General features: G+C 33.3%; 1 protein-coding gene across 4 annotated transcripts in view; it reads right to left on the reverse strand.

Annotated features, from left to right (window-relative positions):
- Crppa (CDP-L-ribitol pyrophosphorylase A) overlaps positions 1–20,386 on the reverse strand; it is a 249,539-nt gene that overhangs the window by 132,410 nt on the left and 96,743 nt on the right. For all 4 annotated transcript variants that reach the window (XM_010643342.2, XM_033757037.1, XM_019210534.2 and 1 more), the window contains exons 7-8: positions 2,649–2,741; positions 2,111–2,203 (exon numbers count right to left, since the gene is read on the reverse strand). In XM_010643342.2, the coding sequence (XP_010641644.1) occupies positions 2,111–2,203; positions 2,649–2,741 (186 nt within the window). The remainder of the gene's footprint in view (positions 1–2,110; positions 2,204–2,648; positions 2,742–20,386) is intronic.

The following is a 20,386-nucleotide window of genomic DNA, read 5'->3' on the forward strand; positions in this document are numbered from 1 at the left end:
CATTTATAGAACAATTCAAACAACCAGAAACTATGTATTCACCACTCATCTAAGAAGTCAATATTTTTAACTCCACTCTGTCAGGTGACATGCTCTGTCCCGAGGTTATAGTAATATCCTAATTAAATTATAGGAAAATTAAATGACAAATTTTCCTATTAAATTTAATAATAACTTCAATATCACCACACTGAGTGGTCTGATGCAATGGGAAAAATGAATACACAGTTAACAATTATGGAGTGACGATCTCCCAGCTCTAGAAGGTTTGTAGTATACAGACATAATAATTCTTTTACTAGTTCTAAGAGACATGTGACCTATAACTGGATAATGGTTCATCTTTTTCTTAGCTTGACACAAAACACTAGGTAACCAAATAATTTTCACATTTTCTAGAATTCACTTCAAGAGAAGTCACCACAAAGCTTAATTTATATACTTATGGAGGCAAAATAAAGACCTAGGGTTGAGATACAACAGTAGAAAATAAGAAACAACAGTTTAAAATGTGTATGTGTGTATTTGGTGGAAAGTGGGAGAGTGGTAGAAAGAAGTCCCAAACATGATAGATTCCAGCTCAGGAGGCTGTGTCATCACAACTGCACTGCAGTTGTCTATCCACTGAAACTGACAATGCTATCTGCCCGGGACTCAGCACTGCCCTATCAACTACACTTTGCATTCATTCATTTTGGACCTTACTACTTAAGAAGGAGGGATATTAGCCTCATTTTTACACAGTGGAAATTGAGCCTCAAAAATAACTTAAGTAGCTTGATGAAGGAACCAACGTCTTCTGAGTTCAAAGCTCCTCCCCACTTTTTATACCGTATGGCCTCTTAGGCATACTTAAGAACATGGAGTGAATGAGATTTCTAAGCAAATAAATGTGGAGAAGAACAGAGGGCCAAACACAGGACTTTGAACTTGCCTCTATCCTACAGAGCCTTAGAGTGTTCCAGCATTGGGTTCTTTCCATAATCTTCCCAAAGGGCTCAATACATACTCCATATTGGTGTATATCACTCACACGTGGACTTGGGTTCCATTAGAAGCTGGATCCCCGAGGGCCGGGGATTTAGTTCAGTGGTGCTGCCGCCTGCCTCATAAGCATCAAGGTCCTGAGTTCAATCCCAGTACAAAAAAAAAAGAAGAAGAAGAAGAAGCTGCACCTCCAGAAGCCCCTTTATGGCACAGAACCAAATACAAGATGTCAACATATTGACTGAAACCTCCTCTGTTGCTAATTTGGTTCTACTTGCTTTGTTATATTAGAATTATTTATTTTTGGTGCAGAGTACTATCATTATTTAGTATTAATTGTTTTACCTAACAACAGCTAAGTTCGCACACTGTGGGATGAACCTGAGCTTGCAGATGTTGGCAAATTCTAGGCAATTTTGAGAATTTTATCCTTGGAACCCCTTCCCATAGCAAGATTCTCTAGATTACAGATCCCGCTCTTTAGCCAATTCGGCTAACTTGGCTTCTTATCTTGTACTTCACTGGCTTTGCTTGGTGATATTCTCCCCAAAAACATAGTTCAATTGGTTATTTATGTAAATTCAGCACTAAATATATGCTTTTATTCTTTTTTAGGAAAAACTTTCCAAAATTTTCATGGGCCATTCTTCTTAGTATTCTCTGTTATTCATTCTGTTTATGCTTTCAATGGAACAAAGAAAAAGAAAGCAAGAATAAATTTTTTCCTTTAGATTTCTTTCCAATTTTTTCTCAAGTTCTAAATTTTTATCTAGTGGTATCATAGTAATACGTTAAATAAAGCTCTTTCACATTATGTAAACAATTCGTGAACTTAGCCATGTACTTTGAAATTTTATAGAAGAAAAAGGAATGAAATTGGTTGATAGATATAATTAAATACTTTTTCAAACTATTCTGCTCAATCAAACGATTGCTGTAATAAAGGCAAGGTGTTCAAAGAAGTCATAGCAAAGCAATCACTTCACAAATCCACAAGAACAAGTTTCTTCCTCTGAGTTTCAGTCAGTGCTCTCTTCATTGGATAAAACTTTGTTAAATAAAAATGCTGGGTTATGGGGAAGGAAGAAAGTTTGATGAGAAAAGACTACATTCTTTCACTTACCGAAACAACAACTACAGGATATAAAATGGAAAGGTTGCTTTCCTCAAGCATGCCCAATAATTTCTGGGTGTTTTGAAAATCAGTTGTCATGACCTGGAAGACCAAGAAAGTGAAAAGAAACTTTTAAATGGTTTAAAAGTTAAGAGAGAAATGGAGAAATCTTATACCACATTCAAAATATTTATCAAGTGTATTTTTCAAAGAATTTAAAAGAATATCCGTAAGTTATATATATGTATTAAATTTGAGTTACTTATTCATTCAAACAGTTATATCTTATAGTCTGCTTAATACCAAGTATAAAATAGAAAATTAAAAATATTGTCTAAAGAAACACCATCTCATCTTGCTAGAAAATGTCATTTTCCTATTTTAAATGATAAAAAATAAAATTTCCTAATACATACTAAATAATACAATTTACCTATCAAAAATTTACATTCAAATATTTAAAGATCCAGAAAAATTAGTACTTCTCTTTGATACTGCATTTGTTCAGATCTTTAACTTCTTTAAATCATTTGTACTTACTACTTACATTCATACAAACAAAACTGTAGCATTGTCCTAAGATGATGTGCTGAATACTGCTGCCATCATGACATGGAACCACAGATGTCATTTTTACATGCTAGGAGAAAATGCACATAGAAAAAAATTCACAAAATGGATAAAAATACAAAATACAGGGCTGGAGATTTAGCTCAGTGGCACCGTGCCTGCCTCGTAAGAGAAAAATTGAACTTCAGCAATAATAATAGATTAAAAACAGACTGCCAAAGAGCTAAATGCAAGAGATAGTCTCAAACTTGGAAGGAATGGTGCATATGACCTTTATAATAAGATTTTTTTTTCGTATAACTTAATACTCTACTTCAAGTTTTTCCTATTCCAATGATATGAACAAAAACTCAAAAATTAATACACAAGGGATCTTTTATAATGGTATCTCTAATGAATCCATAGGAACTCACGTTTCAGTGGTTCATACTAGCACTACATTTAGAATATTTTACAATTTAGAGTTCCAAAATACCATGCTGTTCTTAACTAAAACATCCAACTGAATCTGTAAGACCATTATCTACTAAATAGCTTAATTTTATATAACTTCGACAAGATATTGGGAAATGGCGAAGGGAAGATTTCAAGATCTTAGCTTAGTTATACAAATTAGTTGATTTATAAATTTTAAAAAATGTATTTCCAGTTATAATTTTTACTGGACACAAGGTTCAAGGAGAACACTTAAAAAACAACCTTCCATGCCACCCGTTATATAAAAGACATCGGCTTATACTCTAAGGTATTAACCTTGATCAGTGAGTAACATCTTCTAGTCTTCTATATTTTACAAGGAGACATTTTCTCCTTAAATCTTTCATGTTCCCAAACATTTGCAAAAGTATTAACAGCTAACTTGCTCCAGACTATCTTCAAGAATGTTTGCATACATAGTGGGTAGACTTGCAAACATAGCTATTTCTCTTCCTAGGGAAGATTTACTTATTTTCCAGAAAACAAAGACACACCAGTTTCTTTGAAGTAGATTTGCATGAAATAATAAAGATTTCTTTGGGAACAGAAGCATGAGCTTCTTTGCCAGCAGCCTGAGTTTCTAATATAAAGGTTCTTTTTAACAGTAAGAAACCCAAACTATCTGTGGGATTTGAAATTTAGAAAACTAGTGCTACTTTGTTTTACTAAAGTCCCAGATATTGTGCCAATTATCGATACTGTGTCACACTCACTTTTTTTGCATGCAAGTAGAGTACAATCTCAGATCCTGACAAGCTTTTGACTTGACAGATACACAAGATCATCAGATCTTACCTTCAACAAAGATATAGAAATGAGTTCTACACTCAGAAAAAATAACTTACACTAAAAATTCCTTTGGAATATAAATAAAGAGGCCTAGGATGAGAATGCAAAGCATATTCTTATACAACCATCCAAACAAGAAAACAAAAAATAGGTAAAATTCTGTTATACAGTCCTTGGAATCCATAAAGACAGAAACAGTGACGTTTTTAACCACCAACATATACTTAGCAAATAGTTCAAAATTTTGTCACAGTTTTTTAAAGGAAAAAGATCTTGTATTTTTAAAAAAATGTATATATGTCCTAAAAATTGGCAGTGTGGAGAAAAAATTTTAAATTTTAAAAGTTAAAAAAACTCATTCAAAAATACAACTCCAAAGAAAATCACTTTGAATACTAGATAGATTTGATTCTTAAAATTCTCTATCAATAATATATATAATATATATTCTCTATAATTATTCTCTATCAATAATATAGTGAAAATAGGCATAATTCCAAAACTGCTATTACATATTTAATTCAATCCCAATTGAAATTCCAACATCACATTTCAAAGAACTAGAGAAAAAAAACCCAAAATTTCATTTGGAACCAGAAGAGACCTAGAGTAGCAAAAGCAATTCTAGGCAACAGAGACATAACACAGGGTATCACAATCCCCAATTTGAACTATATTACGAAGCCTCTGTCATAAAAACAGCATGAAACTGGCAATGAAACAGACCCGAGGATCAGTGAAATAGATTAGAAGATGTAGAAATAACTCCATACATATTCAGATACCTCATCTATGACAAAGGAGCCAACCATCTTCACTGGAGAAAAGATAGCCTCAATACATCATGTTAGAAAAACTGGGTTTCAACTTTCCAAAGTTTAAAACTAAACCCCTATCTTTCATCATACACTAAAGTAAAATCCAAGTGGATTAAAGATCTAAGTATTATAACAGAAACACTAACTTGCTGGAAGATAAGTTAGGTAGGACTCTCAAAGACAATGGCATAGGAAAAGACTTTATGAACAAATCCTCAGTAGCATGGGAACTAGCACAAAGAATCAACAACTGGGATCTCTTCTTATTGAAAAGCTTCTGCAGTGCAAAAAAAAAAAAAATCAACAGAGCTAAGAAACAACCTATAACGTAGGAAAAAGACTTTACCAGCTGTTCCTCAAAGGTCTATTATCTAGAATATATAAAAAACTAAAAACAAATCAGACCCCCAAATATAAAGACCCAAATTTTTTTTAAAAAGGCATGTAAAATGAACAGACATTTCTCAAAGAAGTTGAAATAGCAAATAAACATATGAATAAATGTTTGACATCACTGGTTATTCCAGAGATGCAATGAAACAATGCTGAGACTCCACCTCACCCCAGAAAGAATGGTTGCTATCAAGAAATCAACCAATATTAAATACTGGCACAAATCGAGGGAGAAAGGAACCCTTCTTGATTGTTGGTGGGAGTACAAACTAGTGCAACCATGGGGAAATCAACATGGAGATACCTTTAAAAATTGCATTGGAAGTCTCATTTGACCCAGCTATTCCCCAGCTGGGTATCTTCCCATAAGAATTAAAAGAGTCATAGCACAGTGATATATGCTCACCATGTTCATCAGCACAGTTTGTAATAGCTAAAACTTGGAAACAGCCCAGTTGCCCATCAGCAGGAGACTGGATAAAGAAGATGTATTTTTTAATAAAATGGAGGACTACTCAGCCATAAAGAATGAAAAATTAGAGACATTTATTTCTAAGTAGATGCACAGTGAGGCCATACTCTTAAGTGAAATAAATAAGACACACGTGTAAACACTGAATAGTTTCTCTGGTGTGAAAGACTGAAAGTGCAAATAAGGATCAAAATGTATAATTGATATTGTGAGATAGGAAGAAAATGTCTAAAGGAGTAGGGGAAGTGGGAGACGTAGGGGAAAAGAAAGAAGGGAAAAGAAAAAATACGAGAAATGGAAAAACATGGAAACAAAGTCTTCGTAAATAGGGAAGGATGGAGGGGGTGAAGGGAGGGCAGAGGAATGGGGAAAAAAAAGAACCAAGATAAGTCATGTAAAGGTGCAAGATCCTAATGCTGAATGTAACTGTATTATATACCTAAAATGTACTAAGAAACTTAATGAAAAAATAATATATGTATGAGCTAAAGGAATAAATGATGGATTTTATTAAAGTGAGATTGTACTAAGTGTCACATTTTAATTACTTCATTTTAATGAAAGAAAACCAAATATAGTAAAGGTGAAGTATTGCTAAATTCAAGATAATTCTCCATATCCAGGAAGGCTAAAAGCTGAGAAAAGATAACAGACACATAATAAAGATACAATAAATACTTTCCACAACGCCCCCATCCATATATAAGTAAATACTGACTTACTTCTGAGAATGAAATATATCTTAATTTTCACCAACAGACTAGTCATCCTCATATTTTTAGCCACACAAGGTTTATTAGATCCATGTTCTAGGGCAAGGGATTTAGCTCAGTGGTTCTGCTGCCTGCCTTGCAAGCACAAGGACACAAGTTCAATCCCCGGTAAAAAAAAAAAAAAAAAAAAAAAAAAAAAAAAATCCATGTTGTTGTTCTAATTGTAGCTATAATTTACATATTTTAGACTTATAATTCAAGAATACTAACTTGTGAACAATATTTTCTACTTCTAAATTATTTAGTTTTACCCATTTCTTTATTGGGTGAATGTCACCTGTAAGATACTGTAGATATTTTTGTTTTGTTTCTTCACCCAAAATCGTCACAATATTTTTTGTTCCTCAAGCTTTTCCTTTTGTGCTATAAAAAACAGCTTGCAGTCTAGAAATGAAAGTTGCTTCACACTGTTTCCCTCACAGATTTGTAGTCTCTCCCCATTATGCTTAAACACAGTGTGCTTCCTTGGAACTTCCTATACTCTGTTATTTATCTACACTCCTGTCTTCATTTTATTGGGTATATTTCAACTTGTCAAAGAAATCCTCATAGATGTTACATTTGAAATTCTACTTGCTTTTTTCTTTAAAACTGTAAGTCTATTTGGGCAATGGAAATATTATTGAATTCTGCTTCCATCTGAAATTTTTTTGGCAAGGCAGCATTATACTTAGAGGGAAATCTGAAAATCTGAGAAGTGCATTAGTCTGTGCTCCTGTTTCACCGTTTCGGGTTTTGCACCTAGGTGTATTTCTGAAAAATTCTGTATGTAGGTAATAATTTTAATCACAGAAAGTTTTATTAACAATCACTATTTCTCAAATTTTGCTGAAAATAAGCTGTTCACTTCATACAGGATCAGTGTATTACATGATGGAATTTTTCTTCTACTTTCCTAAAGCATGTCTTGGTTTTTCTACTTGAAACACAAAAATTATCTATATTTGATGCCTTTATCATTCACATCTATTGTTTTACTTACTTTTTACTTGGAAATATACTATAATTATCTTAAATTTTCCCTCTATAGTAGTAATGAAATTTTTGCTATGTTGCTAATAGATTAGTCAGTTCTGTAATAGTACTATTCTAGCTTTACTAATTTTATTTCCTCATTCAATCACTGTTAATCTCTTGCAATATGGTCTTTAGCATTTTTAAAATTCAAATTCTAAGTTCTATAGAATAAACAGATGTGATATTTTGGGAACAAGAACAGTCTTAGGTTTCTTCTAGATTTATTTCATTAGATTTGTGTGTCCCATGATTACTTTCAGTACAAATTATACTGTTTCCTAGAATGTTTTATGAAATGGACAATTAAAAAATGGCAGACACTGACAGGAACTCCTGCCTCTGCTGAAACGTCATAAAAATTAAGGGAATTTTCTACTCTTGAAGGATTTTTCTGATTTTTCCCTATCCTTCAATTCAGCCCTGCTGCCTGGAGCTACTTTAAAAACTTAAGATTTATATATGTTTAGTGAATCATCTTTCCCCTTGAAATGTCTCAGGGATCCACAGTCAGGGTTGAGAAGACATCATGGTCCTGCAAACCATCTTTAATTTCTTCCTACTTTTTCAAAACTTCTGCCCAATGTTGGGCCATGTGGCTTTATTTGGTTGTTATTAGTACCTTTACTTGCTTTATTTACTATTTTTGCATTCTGAATGTACTAGAGAGGGGAGGTTTTTGTAAATGATTTTATCATACTTACTGGTTGTTACTATTATTCTTAAATATTCCAAGAAATTATTTTACTTTTATGTTGCTCATCCTAAAATGGGAAAGTGTTTAAAAAATAGAGTATTTTAGCATTACTATTTCTAAAACAGAGCTTCATTTTTTCTAGATAAGAATATGTAATTTTATCTATGTGTTTGTGTGTAACTCCTAATAGATTAAAAAATCATTAACATTTTATTAAAGTCTTCCATAATCTTTCTAATCTACCAATTCAAATCCTAAGCATTCAACTCTTTTTCCTCGCAAATGTCTAAATACTAAAATCATTTTCTTCTTTTGTAACAACCACTGGACTCATTCTTTCCTGTGACAATATCAATCCACATTGACTTGAATATATACTTGTGTCTTTGTTAAAGCTAATACAGATGTGTGTATGTGTGTGTATATGTATGTATCTTAAACTTAACAGTTAATAAAAATTAAACTCTCAGAATATAGAGTACAGATAAATATAGAGCACATAGCCCAAATATGCTAGACATATTTGTTACTAAAAATATATTTCCTTAGCTATTTCATGAATTAAAAATCAAATTAAAACATAAAATCATTTATCAGCTAATATTCACAAAGATAGAGGTGTACACGCAGTATTTTTTTAAAGCATAAAATATTAGTGTTTTTATATTTTTTAAAAACCAAACTGCAATTTTTCTCATCTTGAAATTGAATCTCTTAGCAACAATTTACAGTTAAGTGTAATTCTTTTATTTATCCATATTACTTTCCTCCATACCAAAAATCAATATTTTCCATGCTTGAGTAAGGAAACTTAAATTTTGACTAAATATAGCAAAGGATTCTTTGACACCTTTGATAAACAAAGACATTAGACAACCCTATTAGGCTGTTTATGAAAAAGCTCACTGCATCTTATGCTGTCATTCCTAGTGTTTCCACACTCAAACACAACAAATGGAACATGCTGCTGGCTAAAAGGACTTCTTGTTCTGTAAATATTTTGATTCCAAGAACATTTAAACAAAATATAAAACAATTTTCCAATGTACTCAGTAAAATTAAAGAAATGTACCAAAAAAATTAAATCCTTTCCCTACAGTATAACAAGTAAGAATTCAATAAAGGTTTGCAAACAACTACATACTTAAAATACTATTCAAAGCATGGATACTAAGATGGAAGATGGGTTGTCAAAAGTTTTCACTTCCAGAACAGTCAAGAGTTTAAGTCTGAAAGAGACTGGTTTGGGTTCCATGAGTCAGGGGTTCAGAAATCTGTTTCTAAAAAACTGAGCCTCTTTTTACACAACATGCTGGTTGGGTCATCTTTGAGTCTCAATCTGCCAATTTCTCACTTCTCTCCCATTCAAACAACAGCATTAATATGGATATAAGGAAGTGAGTGGGAGGGCGAGGCATTTTCCTTCCACTCTGTAGAGTTGGGTTTTTGGGGGTTGTTGTTGTTGTAGTCTCCCCCCTCCACACAAACACACACACACACTGAGCACTGCGCATTTACTGTTATCTTCTTTCAATTACTGGATCAATTTTTAAGCTCTTTCGTAATTAAGAACATAAATTTAAGCTATGCTCCCTGGGTTTGAATTTATCTCTGGCACGTTCTTCTTGTATGATTTTTGATAAGCTACTTAAGCCCTGTGGCTCATTTCATTCATAAGTAAAATAAGCACCTCAGAAATCAATACAAGAATTTGCTAAAATAATATATTAGATTTAAGGATTAGATTTTCCAAAATTCCTTCTATACAGGTCATCCTCCTAGAAAGTTTTAGAGAAGAAAGCTTCTGAGAAAGAAAAAAAAAGAAAAGCTACAGCTCTACCAATCTTGGTAGAGTTTTGAGGTGAAGATTAATCAGGGTACCAGCTGGCTATGATATATAAACTTCAGGACCCTAACTTTGAATGATGTGTCTACGTGGCCCCCCACTTCAAACACTGCTACCTACCATGGATTCAGACCTTAGCCAGCTGGTCATATCAAAGGAGGTGTTGATATACCCACAATCCTACATGCCAATGGTAGAGCGTTATAACCAACATCAGCTGTGTTACAGTGCTCTTTGATCCAAACACCTCATCACACCAGGGAATCGTACAACTGAAAAAGTCATAAAGAACAAAGATTATAGTCTAACAGGAAGCATTCAAAGCCCCTTTGCAATGGTATATAATGTAGTAAACACGTTCTCTGCTTTTGAGTCCATAGGCTTCCCCCAACAAGCACTGTTCTAGAAAGTTTAAAGTCTAGTGTACAAAGGGAGAACAAAATTTATGGTTTAAATTTAATCACAGTAAAAGACATATTGACATTAATCCCTTTCAAGATACTGGCTTTGAACATACTTATCCTATAGTTTTTGCCATTTTCTGAAGTAGTTCTAGATGTCCTGTTTTGTGAATATTTTTATGAGGTGTAATAAAAAATGCTTTGAATGCTGCTGCCTAGTGCTACACAACAGAAAGGGAGGCTTGTAAAATCATTACAGCGTGTTCTCATCCACCAGACCTGTCACCACGTCACTCTGGCTCTTCCTCCAAGTAAAATGACCATGAAAGTACACATTTTGAATCAATTCGCAATTTAGGCAGTCAGGAAAACATAACTAAAGACCCTAATGAAAGAGAATTACCAGAACTCTTCAGGAAGTATGGGATACTTTCTGATATTTAGTATCCCAAGAATGATGGGCTACTAAGTGTGTTCAAAGCCAACGGTCGTATTTTGAGGGGCATTGATAGCAACGTGTCCTTCACTGTAATATCTTTTACTTAAATATTCACCATTATGCTACTTGCACACAGTGATATGTTAAACATTTACCAAAATGTTGCTTAACTTCCCTAATTTTTATATGAAACTCCAACACAATATCATATCTCATCTCTCATTTAATATCTTACACTTATTGAGGGCTTTATCATTTGCTAGAATCTATGGTAAAAATTTTAAACAATTACAAACTGAAATCACACTGCATAACTATGCATGGATGGGTCTCATCATGGTCTTCATATTATGGAAGGGAAGTCACACAACAAAGGTCATGCAGAAAAGAAAGCTGAATTCAGGCTTCAGTCTGTTCAACTCCTTAGTTCCACAAATCTAAAGTAAACTGAACAATATTGCTCTGAGTACCTGGTTATGAGAATCACAAAACTATACTCAAAGCAGTGCAACACAACAGGTACCCAAATCAACTCAGAAGAAACGCCTCATCTAGCAGAAATCAACTGAGTACTACCAACCCTAACTGCTGATGCTCTAAACTCTGACTATTTTTCTGGGTCCTAGACAAGAAAGAAAATACCTAAAACTTGTCCCTTAATACAACTCTTCAGTTCCTGATCTTGGAGAAGTGATAAATGCTTTTGAGTCACAACAAATATATAAATCAATATATGCTAAGCAACTGACTAGAAGGAATTACAGTGGTGATACTCCCTTAAGAACAGTCTTCCTTTGGAAATTCACTCTCTCAATTAAAATTCACACTGAATCCCAATGATTGTTTTGATACAAAGCTACAGAGATTATGGAATGTGAAACAAGCTCTAATCCTAACAAAACTGAGCAACCTAGCACAAGAAAATCAAGGGTTCTATTTTATTATACAGATTATATATCCAAAGCTGGATAGTGTTTAAACAAAATATAAAGATACCAAATACAAATCTGCTGAAGATTATCTTTCTACTGAATTCTTACCAGAGAATATTTTGCTATCATATAACCAGTAGACAATATTATAAGTTAATTGGGAAATAATGGGCAATGACCCATTAAATCATATTTGGCCAGCATAATTTATAGGTCTTACTGAGTTGAAATGACAAAGGATGATACGTTGTAAAGGTGCATACAGTAATACAATCTGTTTAATAGTAACACATAAAACATTTGCAAGCAAAGAATCTCCAGGCTAATATAAACAAATCCTATTTAGCTTATGATACAGACTCAAGAAAAGTAGAGTATCCTGTCCAATGATGGATTAATATAAGGTTTCAATTATTTGACAAATAGTTATTGAGGACTACATTTCATATTGAGAGCATATTACAGAATGAGAAGCTTCTACCTTCATGGAGGTTATATTAAACTGTGAATGCAAAGAAGTTTAAATTGCTGTTTCTCAAATTTTAATATGTATCAAATCCTTGGGAATATTGCTAAAAATACACATTTTGAAATCACACAGTTTATCTATGCATAGGTAAGATTCTCTTAGATGTTGGATGTGCCTAAGAAAAAATTTTCTAATAAACTCCCCCTTGATACTCATATTACCAGTCCATGTACCACATTCTGAAACAGTAAGTAAGAAGTTAGGTTATTTAAAAGTATATTAACCTAAAAGCCTTCTCTAATTTTGTGCTGCCATCTAGCAATCCAAAGACAATTTTAGCATCAACAAAACTAAACTTTCTGTATCATCTAAAATTAGTTACCTGTATCTTTACTCCATCTAGCAGCACGGCAAACATAAATGATTTAAATTAGAGACTTCAACTGATTTTCCTTCAAGTTCTTGCCAAATTTATATCAAAGCCTAATTTTGTTTACATATACAAGGTTTAATTTTTTCCAAGTAATATGAACATAACCTAGATGTATATAAAAGTATAATTACAGACTTTTTCCATATAAATATACACTAAAGCATATGTAACAACAAGCTATATTCCAAGCAAAATGTTATTAACTTAAAATTACTAACTGGAATAAACTAGAATATTGCTATTATATTTCATCTAGCTGTACACAGTAACACAAGCTACTTTTGTTACTGTATTTTCCTCTTCAATGACAAATATGCTTGCTATATTTATATAAAATGTTTCCATCTTATACAAAGTTTTTATAAGATTTACATTATTAACCTATTAGACAGATATTATTCAGCCTATAGTTGCAAAATACTTTGAAAACATTAAAGATGAATCACATTTTCAACAAAAGAGCAAAAATACAATCATATACAAACATTTTTACATGTGAGCCAACATGTGTATATGTCACATTTTTTTTTCAGTACTAGAGATTAAATTAAAGGCACTGGCACTGAGCTACAATCCTCCCCCTTTTTATTTCTGAGACAGGGTCTTGCTGCATAGACTGGGCTCCAACTTGTGATCCTCCTGCCTCAGCTCCCACAGTTCTGGGATTACAGACATGCCTCACCAAACCCTGCATTCTTCAAGGTATTTTTTTTTTAAGTAGAACTTTTCCAAACAATATAGAAGGATAGATTCCAATCTCAATGTAGAATCTTACTGCATATCTTCAAAATTTTTTTAATGTTGCCTATGATTTCTTTCTTTACCTCCCTGCTAGGCCTGCTCATTTCTCCATCATTGTCTTTTTCTTGACATAAGCCTGCTCATCACTCATTTCATCAAGGGTGCTGACACCAGCTCATCTAATCTCTGCAACAAATGCAAGCTGTCCTGCCCACCCCTTCCCTTCTCTTATGAACGTAGTCATTTATTCTGGTTAGGAGCTCAATTAGAGCATCTTGGGTGTACTTTGTGTTTTAAACTCTTCATATGTTCATATGATTGATGGACACCCAACAGCTACCTCTTTATCTACAAAAACATATTTGGCTGATGTCCAGGTGGAAAGTATTCTAGAAGCTTGCTTATATATCATCCCATTGACATTAAGCACTATTTATCTGACTCCTACCATACACACAGAACTGTGTGAGGATCAGTGATGAGAGGTGGTGAAAGAGATGTGCATAACAACAAAAAAAGTGGGCTATGCAGAATGAGACCACTGTTGTTGAGTACTTACTTTCAGAGGTTCATGTATTAGAAAAATGGCGACAACTTGATGGGAGGGATAATAACAAACTATACCTTAAAACATAAACTCAACAAGTAAAGGAGGCATGCAAGCAAATAGAATGCTGGATATAAATGAGGGAAAAAATGAAATTAGACCATTTCAAGACATTCATGACATGTTTGATCTTGAGAGAAATAACTATGAGAAAAATGTTCAGTATAAAGAGGGGAAGATCTTAAAAGACTGGCCAATCTGCAGGGCTTGTGTTTGACTCCCGTGCCCTGAGAAGTCACTGAAGATATACACTATCAAGGTAGGGGGAAAAGGATACCATCTTTACCCCCAGTCGATGGCTAACTTGCTAGCTGTAAGCCATGGGAACGAGTTTTCAAGCAACAAAGTATCATGGATAATTTATTCTGACCACAAGCTCAAAGGAGTGTATTTGGTTTGGCTTTCCTAGAATCATTAAAACACTAGAACTATTACTTAGCTAAAGCCACTAGAATAATAAAAGTCGACTTTTTGGTATTGTAAAGTATAAATATATATCATGCAAATAACTGAAGTGAAATGCTTTGCCTAAATCAATTATTAAGGGAAATATTTAAAAATATAAAATATTTCAAGATATCATGTACCCATAATCAGCCTTTAAAAATCAGTAAAATGAGGTAAAATCACAGTAAATTTTAAAATTATATCTCAACTAAAATAGCATGAGCAAGTAAATGTGTACATATTCATTGAAATGAACTGTTGAAATCTACCAACTATATAATGTACATGACAAAAAAACAGTATGTTTTTCACGCTGAGGATCAAACCTAGGATTTTACACATGTGAGGGAGGTGCTTTGCCACTGAGCTATGTCGCCAGCCCAAAAGAATATTTTTTTCAGTGTTATATATGGATTATCCTTCTAGAAATATTTACATAAAAAAGCAATTTCTTCAACGAGAAGATCCAGCTTTGCAAATATATGCCCAATAATAAACATTGGCTTTTTATCTAGAATTGTTTAAGTAAAATTTGTGAGGAATGACATCATTCCTAAGTGACAGGAATGCAAAGACCATTTTTACAAATGACCATCTGAATTGTCTAAAAAGAGTATTATTTTTTACTGTTCTTTTATCTCAAGAATGTACGCTTAAAAAGATCCAAGTATGGTGAACAAAATGACAGAGAACATGATCCCACCTCCCTCATTGATAATCGTTATAAAGCCACAAAAACCAACTATTTTTATTAAATACAGTTAATTTAAAAAAATATATTATGAATATAATTAACACTAAATTGAGCGATGTATAGCTCAGCTCTAGAGAACTCATGAGAGAATCTGGACTTCTAAAAATCCAATGTATTTAACAGGACGGTCTTCAGCTGGTTTCTAGTGTTCTACACACTCACGCCACACCAGCAAGATGAACTGACTGCTCTCAATCAGAGTCAGAGGCTCAAATGAAAAGTATTAGTAACTTAGTATATTAGTAACTTGTGTTCAGCAACAAAAAGGGAAAATCCTATGTTTCAGATTAAAATGTTATCATCTGTGTCAAAATAAGCACAAAGTAACTACATTGAATGGGTCTTAAGGTGCTGCTATGGCTTAATTTGCTGTTTCTTTCATTTCTGATTTTTCTCCTGCTTCATTCACTATTTTTGTTGTCCTGACTAATATCACACAAAATAATATAACAAATCTATAACAATATAGCAAAGGCACAGATCCATATACTGGACACAGCCTTGAGGACTTGAGAAAAAAAACAACATAGCTTCCATAAAACAGCTTCAACAAAACCAGTGCATGCTCTGCGCCCCAGAAAACAAATGATTTTGGGTCATACCCTGCTTGTCATTTGTGGTTCCACAAAACAATAATTAAATCATGTGCTCCAGGAAAAAGGAAGGAGTGGATAAGCAAAACACATAAAAAGCTGCTATAGTCCACGATTGTTCAGGATTACAGATTGGCATTCTTTAAGAGCTCCATTTCTTTTATTACAGGATTGGGCTGAACACACTTAAGTATTCTTAGGGGTAATGTGATGTATGAAACATTAAAACATCACCGCAGCTTCATCTATAGAAGGAAGCACCAGCAGTAGCCAGTGTGAACTTTTGGAAATGGTAAATTGGATCATGTCACTTACAGCTAAAGTCTTCTACCTTAACACAAAATATAAATATTAGCAGCACCACAAACTACTCAACAAAGCTTACAGGGCTGCCTCCAAGTCTGTCCCCAGCTGCACCATCATCTGCCACCATTCCATCCCCACTCAAACCAGAGAATATTATTTTAGACCCCTCATCAAGCTCTTCGTGTGTATTTTAAATAGTAACTCCTGATTATCAGTTTAACCTTAACTGTCAAGTCAGCCAAGACCTTTTACTCACTGCTCTCCACTCCCAATATATCATTTTCCCTACTTTCTTACACAAGCAGTTCGCTTTTCCGTACAATATCCATAATGACTCATAATTAAACACTCTTTTATACTTTCATCTGCTTATTGTTTTACCTCCAACTGGGCAATAATCTCTTTGAGAACTGAGAACCATCCTTGCTTCATTCAAATCTATACCAATGACTCTATCCTAATAGGAATTTATTATTTGATAAGCAATGAATTAAAGAATTAACAAAAGGCTGATCACATTTTCTTACTTATCCATTCCTTAGTACTTTCAGACTATTTTTCAGTGTTTTCTGAGAGGAAGAAGTGAAAGAGCTCCCTTTCATTGCTGTCTGATATCCTGATGTATCTCTGGTCAGTTATCTCTCTAAAGTACATAGGTTCTGTTCAAAGTGCTTAAAAAAAAGAAAAGAAAAAGAAAATAACAAGGAATACAACAAGACTGATAATAGAGCCCTGTAATTAATGTATCGATGTAATGTGTACAGGGGTGAAAGAAGTGTCTCTTCACCAGTTAGCTCCTTCTTTTACTTTTTAGCAACTTCTTGCATGAATTTGATGTCTTCCATTAAACTAGATATAGACATTTGGATCACCCCTGAGGTATGTCTCAAAATTCTAGCACAGGTAATTACCATAAGCATACCCAACCTATTCCTTTTCATTGAGAGGATTTTTTCTTCTCACATCAGTAAAACAATATTCCCACTGTTTGCTGAGCAGCTCCACCCCCACACTGATCTGCCCAACAGATTTTAAAAGTAGTGACTTCATCCTTTTTATATGTTCTTTTCAAAAGAAACAAAAGCTCTGAGGTTAAAAAAAAGAAAGAAAAAAATGTTAGAATATGTGGCATTTTTTGTTTGCTATAAATTACTGGATGAAAAACACGACAAGATAAATTTCCTTTATAAGGAAAGAGAAAAATTACACAAAAGTATAAATAAATTATTTCCCAAGGGGAAAACTTCTTTTAAACCTTATATATAAGCCCTCTGTCAAATGTAAGATCTCTCTCTCTTCTTTCATGTCACCTTTTATTAGAAGAATTTTAATTTGTAGAAAGCATACTGCACCCATATTCACTAATGCAGATCATTAAAATCAGGAAGTTTATTTATAAAACAAAGGGGGACAACAGAGGGTGATTTTAAAGACAAAAGTGTATAGCACTGTTGCAGGCACAAAGAAAGCTTATGCAACTTTGTTGGGTTGTGGTTGTTTTAAGAAAGAAAACACTATGATAAGTCTTCCTGTGGCTTAACAGTTTGTTAAGCAAATCTAAAAGCTATGTTGGGCTAAGTAGAGAGACCCCATCTTCCAATGTCAATAAGACTCCGAGTAAAATAGCAGGATCTCCAAACTTTCCTGTTAGAAGTTCTGTATTGGATGTCTAGTATTCTACAGCGTAATAGGGTAACCAGGGTTGACAAGTACAGTAACTGAGTATCTCATAAAAGCAAGTAAAATTTTGAATATTTGCAACAAAACAAAACAATAAATTTGTGAGGTGGTTAATATGCCAAACCTGATCTGGTCATTATATATTTTTATTGAAATGTTACATTATACTTTATAAATAAATACAATTATGTATTGATTCAAAATTTAAATGTTTAAAATTAAAATTAAAAAACGTTCTACAATAGCTCATTGAAAAATACAAATAAATAGGCTAATGTATCCTCTCAAAAGAAGATGTAACAGGTTCTTGAGAACATGTTTCTTTCTTTTGGATATATGTATTCTACTTAACTCTGTTTATTCTATAAGTGAATAGCTAACCTCAAAACAAATCTGTTTTTTTTAAAATAGTCGGAAGTTGCTAACTATACCTATATTTAAAATTAAAAGAGAAATTTAAGTTTTTAAAATTAGAAAAGGCCAAAAAATCCATTTTATTTAAGAATAAAGAGGGAAAATATTCTGCAAAGATATGTTTGGTCTTTGAATTTCTGCAAATTCCTTCATAAAAACAGAGTATAAGAAGGATATCAAAACCAGAAATCTGTAGGCAATATCTATCACAAAACCAGCGTCAGTGGGCAGGGAAAAAGCACCAGCACCTATAGATCCATACTGCAGCAAAAAGGAGGAAACCAACCTCACTAGAATTGCCACAGATAATGAGGTATGTTCTGATTAATTTAGCAGGCAAGTCTGGAAACAGCAGATACTATGAGGGGCCTCTACAGGTAAATACAAAAGAGTAACATGAAGGTTGTCATCTTGCTAGGGATATCGGGAGACTGGGCCTAAAGAACACTGACAACTAATAGATGGAAGCACTTTTGTGGAAGAAAGCACCAACCTGAAGGGTCTAGATTGGCAAAGAAAGGGAGGCTGGGAATAAAAGAAAAGAGAATGCCCAGGCATAGCAGGAGGGCAACAGAGTTGAGAATTCAGAAAGAACATGGACTTAGCTTTCAGCTTTTTGTGAAAATAAAGGAGGAATATCACACTGTTAATCTACAAAGATTATTTTGACCCACACCTTTCTCCTACAAGGAGATATTATCTTTCTTTAAAAGTTGTACCAATAGAGAATTTCAAACAAGTCTCACAAAATTTTAATATATGAAATAAAGAGCAAAGGGATGTTCCCACAAGTGATGTATGTGCATCAGAAAGAACTACATATGAAAATGAATACAGAGAAAAATGAAATATTACACTGAATAAGCTAAATGAATTTTAAGTAGAACTGGAATAACTGAGAAACAAAAACAGAAATAATTCACTGATCACAAAACTTAAGACTAAAATAAAAGGAATACAAAAGTGAAAAAACATACCTTTTTAAAATGCAAAGAAACAGAGATACAAAGAAAACTCTGAAATTTTAAAAAGACATTAAAAACTTCCAAGAGAAAATAATAGCTATAGAAGATTGGCAAAGAACATATAACCCTCATCCATCAGCAATCTCCAAAGAAGAAAAAAAAAGTAAAAAATACTAAAAAGAAAAAAAGTACTAAGAACTTTCATTAAAGACTTCAAACTACACAATAAAAGAAAACATTATATAACAAGAAATATCACTTCCAATGGCTAACATGAAAAGAATTTTAATAAAACAAAAAGACAAAGGAAAAATTATTTGGGTAAGCAGGCAAGAACACTAAGGTAGTCATAAGAAAGACAAACCAGATTTTCATCACATTTGATCAAAATATAAGAAGGCTGCATATTTAAGATGCTCAAGGAAAAAAAATCCAGGTATTTTGTGTTCTTTTATTTTTAATCTAAGTAAAATCACCTTAAAGATTTTGAGCCAGGGAATAATTTTATTGACATGGAAATGGAACACTGCTTCTTGAGCCCTCTGTAGATAATCTGTTAGAGGACTAGTTTTAGACAGCTAAAATGATTTCTAGGGTTATCAAAAGATGGGTTTATGGTGAGTATTAAATATGTATTTGCCTATATAACAAAGAATAAGTACTTTGAATATATTCTGTTCACCCCTACCACCTTTACAGACTATGAGGTGTGATTAAAACATGAGGTGAATGTTTAAATTTGAAAAGAATTATTCTAGTAAAAAAGAAAACAATGCCATAAATTCCCCTCAAAATGTTGTCCCTTGCTTCCAAAGCACTTATCCCATCCTTTTTGCCACCTTCTGAAGTAGTTCTGGAAGGTCCTCTTTTGGAGGTGTCATGGCTGCCTCAGTGTCCTGAAAAGATTAAAACACACTTACCTTGCACTGTCATTCTGATTTTGGAGAAGAGCCAGAAGTGACCCAATGCCAGATCTGGTGAATAAGTTCCATGAGGTCACACTATAATATTTATACAAGCCGGTCTGTTGTATGATGGCACTCAGTAGCATCATTGCATTTTTGTTCCCATCTCCTAAAAACACTTATGAAAGAGGACTTCCAGAACTGCATCAGAAAGTGGCAAGAATAAGTGTGTTCAAAGCAAGGATAAGTGTTTTGAGTGGGTAGTATCTTTTACTGTAATAATATTTTTAAACTTATTCAACTTATGTTTTGATAATACCTCATGAATGTTTTAATATATTCAATTTATA

This window comes from Fukomys damarensis, unplaced genomic scaffold (genome assembly GCF_012274545.1).
Source record: "Fukomys damarensis isolate Sample0158 unplaced genomic scaffold, DMR_v1.0_HiC HiC_scaffold_4, whole genome shotgun sequence".
Taxonomy (NCBI): domain Eukaryota; kingdom Metazoa; phylum Chordata; class Mammalia; order Rodentia; family Bathyergidae; genus Fukomys; species Fukomys damarensis.